At 35.9% G+C, this 11,294-nt stretch overlaps 1 protein-coding gene across 1 annotated transcript in view; it reads left to right on the forward strand.

The window, feature by feature from the left end:
• LOC107653912 (myosin-16) overlaps positions 1-11,294 on the forward strand; it is a 53,116-nt gene that overhangs the window by 5,800 nt on the left and 36,022 nt on the right. The window contains exon 3 of the mRNA XM_016440774.1: positions 1,280-1,429. Coding sequence (XP_016296260.1) covers positions 1,280-1,429 — 150 coding nt within the window. The remainder of the gene's footprint in view (positions 1-1,279; positions 1,430-11,294) is intronic.

Raw genomic sequence — 11,294 nt, forward strand, 5'->3', positions numbered from 1 at the left:
TTTTATATTTTTTATATTTAAAGTGAGTTTTTTGGGCAGTGTAGAGTAGTGCTTGTTGTTTGTCATTTCTCCGATCACAAATGCAGACATGGTTTTATGTTTACGCGGTGCGATGCAACGCAACGCGTAAAAAGACAGTATAAGTCATTATAATCAGTAATTATGTCCCCACTGGATGCAACAAATGCCTCGTTTATAATGGGTTTTAATGTTTTTGTCTCGTCGCTCCGGCCGGACAGGGCATCACAGTATGGTGAGGGGCGTAACATTTCCGTCACACGCTTGAGGTATTCGGCCAATCACAATGCACTGGATAGCTGGCCAATCAGAGCACACCTCGCTTTTTCAGGCCGATGAGCTTTGTAAAAATCGACGCGTTTCAGAAAGGCGGGGCATAGAGGAGAAACAATAATGTACAGTATGTGGAAAATAATGTGTTTTTTTAACCTTAAACCGCATAAACACATTTCATTACACCAAATACACAAAATAATGTTCTTTTTAGCAACATCATATGACCCCTTTAAACTGGCCTTAGAGCAATGCACATCTCGTCGTTTGTTTATGAAAACAGACCACCCTATTGAAAAATCCAGCATATGCTGGTTAGGTATGTTTTGAAGCATGGCTGCTGGTCATGAGCTGGTCCTGAGCAGGGGCTAGTTGCTTAGGACCAGCTAAGGACCAGCTTAAACCAGCTCAAACCAGCAGCCTTGCTTCAAAACATACCTAACCAGCATATGCTGTTTTTTTCAACAGGGCATTCCCAATCATCTGCCTGCTTTATAGAGGTGGACACCGAGTTGCACCTGCTTCGTGACATTGCATTTATACGTCACCAGTCAGCTGTCATGTGTAAAGAGCATCACTTACGCCAGTGGGATTCTGAATTTCCAAAAAGAAGTCCCTATAGGAGTTTCTGCTGTGTCTCTTTGTAGTCATGTACATATTGTGATTCATGATGAATAGCATATGATTACTTTAACAGACAGACTGTCTTCCCTCATATGACTGTTTAATGCAGTCCTATTAATGATTTTTCCTCTTGGCTTTTTATCTGATACTCAGTACATTGAAGCATAAACCTTGCAGCAGTCTCTCGCTCTCTCTCTCTCTCGCTCTCTCTCTCTGTGTGTGTTTGATCCTGGAGAGTTATTGTAGTGGAAACGTATCAGTGGAAGAAGTCGGGCTTGTTTTGAATTGGGCCAAAAGGCCCCAGAAGCAGGAGGGGCTCCAGACGGCAGGCAGACTGAAGAAACGCTCTTTCTGCACTGCTCAGGTTCATCCACAGGCAGGGATGAGGGATCGAGAGGAGCTGAAGAAAGCCATCGAGCAGACGGATCGCCTGCTGTCCCGCGTCCGGCAGCTGGAGGGGGAAAACTCAGAGCTGTGCAGGGAGAAACATGACGTTTTCCTTCGGATGCGTGCTGTAAGTCTTTCTGCTCACTGGCATTCATGCTGTTGACTTCATGTGCAGGAAATGTCTCTTTACCTGGAAAGATCTGCTGGAAAGATTCGTTGAATGCAGTGTCACATTCAGAGAGCACTTCTGCTTTGCATTTGTATGCTTGCACATGCTTTTCATTTTAAATAAACTTACAGATATTGCTATAAAATAAGCATGATTAATTATACTAAAAATGATATGATTAGTGTCATATATATTAGGGTCCAAGTCTGAGACCACTAGTGAAAATGCTTCTCTTTCGCATTATTCTACTTTAATGCACATGCTTTTATTCATTGTTTATTGTTTAAATAAATTGTAAAAAATATGATATTTTTAATTGTTTTTAAATATTAAATATTATTATACAATATATAAAAGATTACATTAAAATGATTTGCTTAGTGTCACATACACTAGTGAAAATGCTTCTGCATTTTTGTTCTTGAATGCACATGCTTTTTATTTAAAGTAAATGTTTAAGCATATATATATTAAAAAATGTTCTAAAAATATGATACATTTCTAAAATATTTTAAAATAATAGTCTTTTTAAAAATATTATTATAAAATATATATTACACATTGTATTAATGCTCTGATTAGTGTGACATACAGTGGGATCCCACTAGTGAAAATGCATTTGTGCGTTTTTCAACCTTAATGCACATGCTTGTCATTGTAAATAAAATGATGATTATTACTATAAAATGATCTGATTAGTGCAACTTTTCTATCTTAATGCGTATGCTTTTTATTTTAAATAAAATTAAAATCAACAATTAATTAATTATATAGATATCTTAAAATATTTGTAAAATATGAATATTTTACAAATATGAATTAAATACAAATATTATTATAAAACATTACAAATTAAAATACAGTCACATACAGTGGGATCCAAGTGAAAGCTCTAGTGAAAATGCTCCTGTTTTGCATTATTTTACTTAAATGCAAATGCTTTTAAATTATATTATAGTACTAATTAGTAATATAAATATTATTTTAAACTATATGTTAGAAATTATATTATAAATGATCTTATTGATGACCTTGAAATGCAGAATTAATCATTTGAAATAATACATATTTTTTTTATTTCCATATTAAATATTAATTTGTCATGATGCATCTTTTTTCATTTTTCAAAATTCTAAAACTTTATTTTCCATGCCTTCAGTGCACTCTCAAAGTTTTGGACTCCGTTCTACACGGTTTTATTCCTGCTGTTTCATATTAAGGTAGCTATTATTTATTACTCTGCTGGTAGACAGGTTACAGTATGCTTTCATAGACTGAGTTATTCAGCAAATGTGCAAGATCCGCCTCCTTCTGTGAACTGATACTCTCTTGGACTGTTTTTATTTGTTGACTGAGCTCTGGCCTAACAATTCACTGAGAAATCTGATTCGGTTTTATTGTGATGGAGAGACAGGTTGGTGTAGTTGTCTGTCTTTACAGCCCACCCATCCTTGCACAAGCATGGGAAGCGAGTAGAACTGCAGCATTATTGTCGCCTGCTGGGATGAAATACGGCTCAGTATGAGGCTCTGGGATTGTGGTGATATTGCCAGCGCTTGCAGAAATGCCACGGTGCAGCAGGGTTAGGGGATTATTTGAGCTGATTGCATTAGCAGACAAGCCTCAGTTCTCTCATATTCTTCTCTTTGTTTCTGTAAATCATTGTGCTGTAGCTCAGATGAGTGAAAAGGTTTTTTTTGTTTTTTTTTTTGCAGTGACCTTTTAAGTTTGTAGCTAATTATGAATATGTTCCAGTAGCAGCTTTTCGTTTATAAGATTAAAGTCTATTACAAATTAATAAATGAATAATTAGTCAATTATAATCTAAATTATTTGTTAACTTGAGAGACATTGTCATCCCTTTCCAAACAAGTTTATTGGCAGTAATTATTTCCTACTGAGTATGAAAGGGTAGGTGTCTTCTGACTTTTCTGCAGCTTTATCTGGCAATAGAAACATGTGATTAATGAGTGAAATATCTTTGTGCTGCCAGGTCAGAGTACACAACATCAGTTCCTGGCTCAGGTTAGACAGGATGATGAAACAGACACAGATAGCTTTAATTTTTTACTGTACTTTTGGATCGGTATCAGAAAGGATTCGCATTTTGTCCTGTTCTGTGTGCAGGAATATCAATTCAGCACAAACTGGACACCACAGAACAAATGCGTATCTTATATCAGGTGTTTATGAATCATGCGTTTGACCCAGTGGTTATTTTGGCTGAGCGCGTATATTTCCAAAGTGCTTGGAAAATGAGTCTTTTTCCCTGATTCCATCCCCTGTCAGAAAATCTCTCTCCCCGCTGTAATTATAGCAGATCTAGGTTTCACACAGCCGTAATTCATCTGTCCTCTGTTGCCAGATCACAGCCACTGATTGCTGGGTAAGATACAGTAGATTAACTGGGTCTTATCAGAGAGTATGTTATTTAAAGCCACACTTCACATTTTTTAACATCACATTGAGGGCATTCATTTGAGCACTGATCTTTTTTTCCGAAAAACTTTAGCACAGTTAGTTCTAGCTGTGTTTCTTCCACTATGAGATTGGAATCTGTTAATATCAGGATAACTTCCAAATCGAATGCAGATCAACATAGGCATTTTGATATTTCCTAACAGCTTCTGACTGTCTCCCTCAAATATTCCCTGTGTTTCTTGTCAGGAATTTTCAGTTTTAATCCTATGAATATAGAATGGCAAAGTTAGGATTGCAAGTTGTGAACTCAGATTTCGGAGGAAAAAAGTCAGAATTGCGAGATATGAAAGAAAAATTGGTGAAAAGTTAGAATTGCAAGATGTAAAATCAGAATTGCGAAACAGTTAGAATTTTGAGATGTAAACTCAGAATTGCAAGAAAAAAGTCAAAATTATGAGATATAAAGAAAAGGTCAGAATTGTGAAAAAATCTGAGACGTAAACTCAGAATTGTGAAAAAAAATACAAATTGCAAGATGTAAACTCAGAATTGCAAGAAAAGTCAGAACTGTGAGATGTAAATTAATAGTTTAGAGGAAAAAAAATGTCATTGAGAGAAAAAATCTGAATTGCGAGATGTAAAGAAAAAGGCAGAATGTGAAATGTAAACTCACTCAGAACTGTGAAAAAAAAGTTCAAATTACGAGATGTAAACATAGAATTGTGAAAAAAGTCAGAATTACAAGTTTGCAAAAAAATTGGAATTGCAAGATGTAAAATCAGAATTGCAAAAGAAAGTCAAAATTGCGAGATGTAAATTTAGAATTCAGAGGAAAACATTTCATAATTGCAAAATGTAAACTCAGAATTGCGAAAAAGTTAGAACTGTGAGATGTAAACTCAGAATTGCAAGAAAAAAGTCAAAATTGTGAGATATAAAGAATAAGTCAGAATTGCGAAATGCAAACTCAGAACTGTGAAAAAATTAGAATTGTGAAAAAGAGATAGAATTGCAAGATGTAAAATCAGAATTGCAAAAGAAAGTCAAAATTGCGAGATGTAAATTTAGAATTCAGAGGTAAAAATTCATAATTTCAAAATGTAAACTCAGAATTGCGAAACAGTTAGAACTGTGAGATGTAAACTCAGAATTGCAAAAGAAAGTCAAAATTGCGAGATGTAAACTTAGAATTCAGAGGAAAAATGTCAGATTTGCGAAATGTAAACTCAGAATTGCGAAAAAAGAATTGTGAGATGTAAACTCAGAATTGCAAGAAAAAAAGTCAAAATTGTGAGATATAAAGAATAAGTCAAAATTACGAAATGCAAACTCAGAACTGTGAAAAAATTAGAATTGCGAAATGTAAACTCAGAATTGCGAAAAAAGAATTGAGATGTAAAATCAGAATTGCAAGAAAAAAGTCAAAATTGTGAGATATAAAGATAAAGTCAGAATTGCGAAATGTAAACTCAGAACTGTGAAAAAATTTGAATTGTGAGATGTAAACACAGAATTGTGAAAAAAGTCAGAATTGCAAGTTTGCAAAAAAGTTAGAATTGCAAAATATAAACTCAGAACTACGAAAATGTTAGAATTGCAAGATGAAAAGCCAGAATCGCAAGATTTAAACTCAGAATTGCAAGAAAAATGTCAGAATTGTGAGATGTAAACTCAGAATTTTGAAAAAAAAAAAAACATTCAAATTGCAAGATGTAAACTCAGAATTGCTAGAAAAGTCATAACTGTGAGATGTAAATTAAAAGTTTAGAGAAACAAAATGTCATTGAGAGAAAAAATCAGAATCGCGAGATGTAAAGAAAAAGGCAGAATGTGAAATGTAAACTCACTCAGAACTGTGAAAAAAAGTTTGAATTACGAGATGTAAACTCAGAATGGCAAGAAAGAAGTCAAAATTGCGAGATGTAAAGAAAGGCAGAATTGCGAGATGTACACTCAGAATTGCAAATAAAGGTCAGAATTGCAAGTTTGTAAAGAACGTTTGAATTTGCATGATGTAATCTCAGAACTGTGAAAAAAGTTAGAATCACAAGATGTAAACTCAGAATTGCAAGAAAAGTGAAAATTGTTTGATGTGAATTAATGGTTGAGAGATATATAAACTGAAAATTGTGAAAAAATAAAAAGTCAGAATTGCGAGATGCAAACTCAGAATTCAGAGAAAAAAGTCAGAGTTATAAGATAAAAAGTTGCAATAACCTTTCTACATTTATTCATTTAGCAGACGCTTTTATCCAAAGCGACTTACAATTGGGGAATTTTTATTCTGTGGTGGAAAGTTTCCATAGTTTCCAACTTAAAATATTCTCAGCAAAAAGTGAAAGAAAAGTGCTGACTGCACGCTGTTTACCATCTAATGACTGATAATGTGAAATGAAAGTAGAACGCTGTGATGCCATACTTGCGCATGTGGAAAAGCTTTACGGTCTGGACGCTGGTGCAGGTCCTGAGGCGCAGAGCTGGATTTGTGAATGAGGCCTGTCCCTGGAAGAGGAAATACACCCGTCTATGACAGCGCTTTATACGACAGTAAAATGCCCATTAGCAGTCATTAACTCATCACTTTTGGGCCAAGAATTGAATTAAATAATTGAAAGCAGACTGAGATATGGTCAAATCCTAATAGGCCTGCTTGTGCAAGACATAAACATCTATTTACTGATGTTTTATATTGTGCAGTTAAATGCAAAAATGTTCAAATACTCATGGATTAAAGCTAAACTTCTATAGATCAGTGCATTTCATATATCAAATGTTTTCCAGTCTCACAAGCTCATTAAACAGCAGTTTGATATCACAGATGTGCTGTAATCACAGCTGTCCTGCTGCTCCAGTGTTTCTGAGGAGTTCTTGTTTAGAGTAATTCTTTGTTTTAGCGGGCCCATACTGTTTATCTGTGTTTTCTGAAGCCCTTACGGTCGACTAATGCAATCCTAACCATGTGCTCTTGGATTCAGAGAAACTTCTGTCCTCTCGTTGAACATCTGAGTTTAGCTCACTTAAGACTGGATGCTGAACTTTGAAAGGTTACAGGATGTTGAATGAGGAAGAACCATTTCTAAAGAAGTTATCTTGAGTGAAAAAGAGTTTATGCTGTTAGGCTTCTCTTGCTCCTAGAAACAACATGTCTTTGAAATGCAGAGGACAAAAGGTTGGGTTTCATGTCATGGATTTAGTTGACATTTTTATTAATAAAATTAGATTAGGGGTAGATAAGAATCAGAGCCAAAAACTATTCAAAAATTTGGGGTCGGTAAGATTTTGTACGGTTTTTCTGCTCATCAAGGCTATATTTATTTGATCAAAAATATAGTAAAAATTGTGAAATATTATTACAATTTATAGTAGCTGCGTTCTATGAGAATATATTGTAAAATGTAATTTATTCCTGTGATCAAAGCTGAATTTTCAGCATCATTAATCCAGTCCTCTGTTTCACACGATCCTTCAGAAATCATTCTAATATGCTGATTTGCTGCTCAAGAAACATTTCTGATTATTATCAATGGTGAAAACAGTTGAATATTTTTGTGGAAACCATGATTAATGGCTTATTTTCAGGATTATATGATGAATAAAAAGTTCAAAAAAACAGCATTTATTTGAAATAGAAATCTTTTGTAACGTTATAAATTAAGCGTTAGCGTTAGTTCTGGCAGGTCACGTGAGTCAAGCTTGCATCAGCTGATTCTCAGCTGATCACATCTACCTATAGGAATACGACACCTATCGCTGCATTCCTATATAAGCTCTATTCAGTATTATTCAGCAGCTTTTCAGCTTGCTCCGGAGCAAATTACCCTCCTTCATCCCCAGCTCCTCCTTTCGCCACAGTCAGGACTTGGCTTTCTTATATTCCTTGCTAATCAGACTCCTTTATCTTGAATAAAGTGTTACACTTAAATATCATTAAGTACATGAATGATATCTGCCTTGTTCTGTTCTGTTAACCCTAGGGGGGTTATTATTGCTGCTCTCCCTGCTCATTCATGACAGGCTGCATGGATGGGCAGGGAGGTTTTTGCCCAGAACAGACCCATACCGCCAAACCAAACTTTATGCTAAGTATCTATCATTTTGATGATAGTGGTCCTGACAGAAATGTCTTTACTGTCACCTTTGATCCATAAAACGCATCCTTGTTGAATAAAAGTAATAATTTATAATACAAATTTATCATTTTTATTTTCTAATAATAAAGAAAATTCAGAAACCAAGTTGTAATAATAAAAATAATGATACATAAATTACATTAATTCAACTATTATGAATAATAATGAAAATGAATAAAATTATTAATTTCATTTGGGTGTTTTTACTACCCGTTTGAGCTTCTTCTCAGCGGTTGGCACAGTATAAACATGCATAAGAAAATCTATTGATATTCATTCGTGTGAAAGTGGGAAGCTTAAAATGTTGCTATATTGTTGGGGTATAATTTATGGTCATATTTGAAGCAGATTGTGAAGGCGTCACTGTCTGTGTCTGTGCATCGTCATTGTGGGATGATCACCATTCAGTTTCATGAAGAGGCCACCATAATGGTCACCATTATTTAGTCTGAAACTCTGAGCAGTTGAATCTGAGCCAGTGGGCGTCAGGCCGTAAATCACTGCTATGGTATGTGGTTGAGTACGCAATTCACCAAACACAAACTGCATACAGCATGTCGATTGCATATGTTGATTTAGTCACACCTGTTGAGATGTAATCAGCATCCGCCAGTGATGGGTCTTGGTTCACCTGTTGTAGATATAAATGTTTGATGTCTAAACACAGAGTGTTTTGTCTGTAAAAATGAATGGCATACAGATTTTTACATAGATTACAATAATAGCTTTGTTCTTCTGACACTCTCAGACATTTTCCAGACTGTAGGCATGGATTGGTTTTTTAAATAAATGCACGAAACAGACCGCAAATCATCGGCTGCTCCGCGTCTCATGCAGCACAGAGATTTAGCTTCATTTTTTTGATTAACGCGAGTGCTGTTGTGACGGATAGAGAAGGACGGCACAAAGACACTCACACAGTCTGTTACTCTACACCTCGACATCAGGCAATCATCTGTGCACCTGTTTCTGTCCGACCGCGGCAGGACTTCTGAAAGACGCCGTCGGTGCTGTGTAGAAACACAGGAGGAGTCCAGCTGTTAGAGGAGGGCCAGACGCTGCTCAGAGATGGATGGTGTTTGTCAGGTCGTGTCTGTTGGGTGCTTGCTCTCGGATGAGCGACAGGTAGAAGCTGAACACGAGGAGCTGGACTGGGATAGTTTCACCACATCCATCCCACTCCATCAGGTACAGCACGAGTCTGCTCTATTGATAATGCATGTGCATGATGATGCCAGTGATGGTTTGATTCCTAGAGAACATGGACCTGTGTATGTTTACATTCAATTTATCGTTTTGTTGCTTTGGGTGAATGCATCTGCCAAATGGATGCATTTTAGTGTCGTAATCAGTATCCTTGCATTGTTTTAGGTCGTTTTTGTTGTCGAATAGTATGTGCATAATATTAGAATTGCAAAATAACTAGATATTTAAATGTTCTTAAGAAAATGTGTGTGTGTTTGCCAGTGCCATGATTCTAGGATGCTGTGGATGGTTGCCAGGACATTGTTATTTGCTTCAGAAAGGTTTTTAATAGGTTGCTATGCGGTTGCTAAAACATTGCTAGGTTGGGGCTGAGGGTCCTTCCTTACACTGGCATAATAATATGATAAACTAGATCATATTTGTTGTTAAAAAGTAAGTGCATAATTTCAGAATTCAGAATTGCAAGATAAGCTAGATTTTGAAATGTTCAGAAGAAAATGTCAGTGTGTTTGCAAAAGTTTTTTTGTGCTTTGTGGATGGTTATTAGTGGTTTTTAATAGGTTGTTATGCAGTTGCTAGGACAATTCTTGGTGGTTTCTTATTGGTCAAAAGAGGCATTTCTTGACATGATAATATGATTAATTTTTGTTGTTAAAAAGTGTGTAATTTCAGAGTCCTGAAAATAACTAGATTTTTAGTGTTGAGTTCGCCAGTCCAAAAGTTGTTTGGGTGTTGATGGTTGCCAGGATGTTGTTTTTTGGTTACAAAATGGTTCTAAGTGGTTTTTAATAGGCTGTTATGCAGTTGCTAGATGGTCTCTTATTGGTCAAAGTCACAAGAGTCCTTTCTCGATTTTGAAATTCCCTAGACAGTGCTCAGGCTTCCTCCTTCAAACTAAGAGTGATTTTTTTTTCACCTTGAAGATTGGAAACATAGCAAACACCACTAATTACTGTTTGCAATGGAACAGGAATGTCTATGCATCATGTTTAATGAATGAATCAACTGACCCCATCTGAGTTATAGTGGTCCATATGTGTTTTGCATGTTTTCTACAAATGTTGATACAGATATCCATTAAGCAAGCAATCTATTTATACAGCACTTACACTATTATCACACAGTGCTTCATAGAATAAAGACAAACAATGATCAATATAAGACAAAACTAAACCTTAACACGTAACCATACAATCATTCATAGCAAAATCCAAATTAGACAATGCAGAACATCCAAAATCCAAATTAGACAATGCAGAACATCATCGGAAATTAAATTAAAAATGGCTTTGGATTGAGTCGATCTCAAACTCCACACTTTTAACAGATCGGCATGAGAAAAAGAGTCAAATACACTTTTATACATGACAAGCATATTGATTAATAATAATGAAGGTATTTAATACTTTTTTTGGCATCCCTCACCCACCATAACACACTCTTGTCTGGCACAAGTTTGAACAATCTTAAAGGGATAGTTCACCCAAAAATGAACATTTGATGTTGTTGATTTAATGAAAACATGGTCTTCAAACGTGATGATCCAAGTCAATGGCTACCGTCGCTTTGAGAGTCAAAAAAGCATTTGTGACCCTGGAGCACAAAAGCAGTCTTAAAGGGGTCATATGATGCTGCTAAAAAGAACATTATTTTGTGTATTTGGTGTAATGAAATGTGTTTATGCGGTTTAAAGTTAAAAAAACACATTATTTTCCACATACTGTACATTATTGTTTCTCCTCTATGCCCCGCCTTTTTGAAACGCGTCGATTTTTACAAAGCTCATCGGTCTGATAAAGTGAGGTGTGCTCTGATTGGCCAGCTATCCAGTGCGTTGTGATTGGCCGAATACCTCAAGCGTGAGACGGAAATGTTACGCCCCTCACATACTGTTGATGCCGTGTCCCAGCCGGAGCGACGAGACAAAAACATTAAAACCCATTACAAACGAGGCATTTGTTGCAGCCAGTGGGGACATAATTACTGATTATAATGACTTATACTGCCTTTTTACGTGTTGCGTTGCATTGCATCGCGCCGCGTAAACATAAAACCCTGTCTGCATT

Source organism: Sinocyclocheilus anshuiensis, unplaced genomic scaffold (genome assembly GCF_001515605.1).
Source record: "Sinocyclocheilus anshuiensis isolate Anshui unplaced genomic scaffold, SAMN03320099.WGS_v1.1 scaffold454, whole genome shotgun sequence".
NCBI lineage: Eukaryota > Metazoa > Chordata > Actinopteri > Cypriniformes > Cyprinidae > Sinocyclocheilus > Sinocyclocheilus anshuiensis.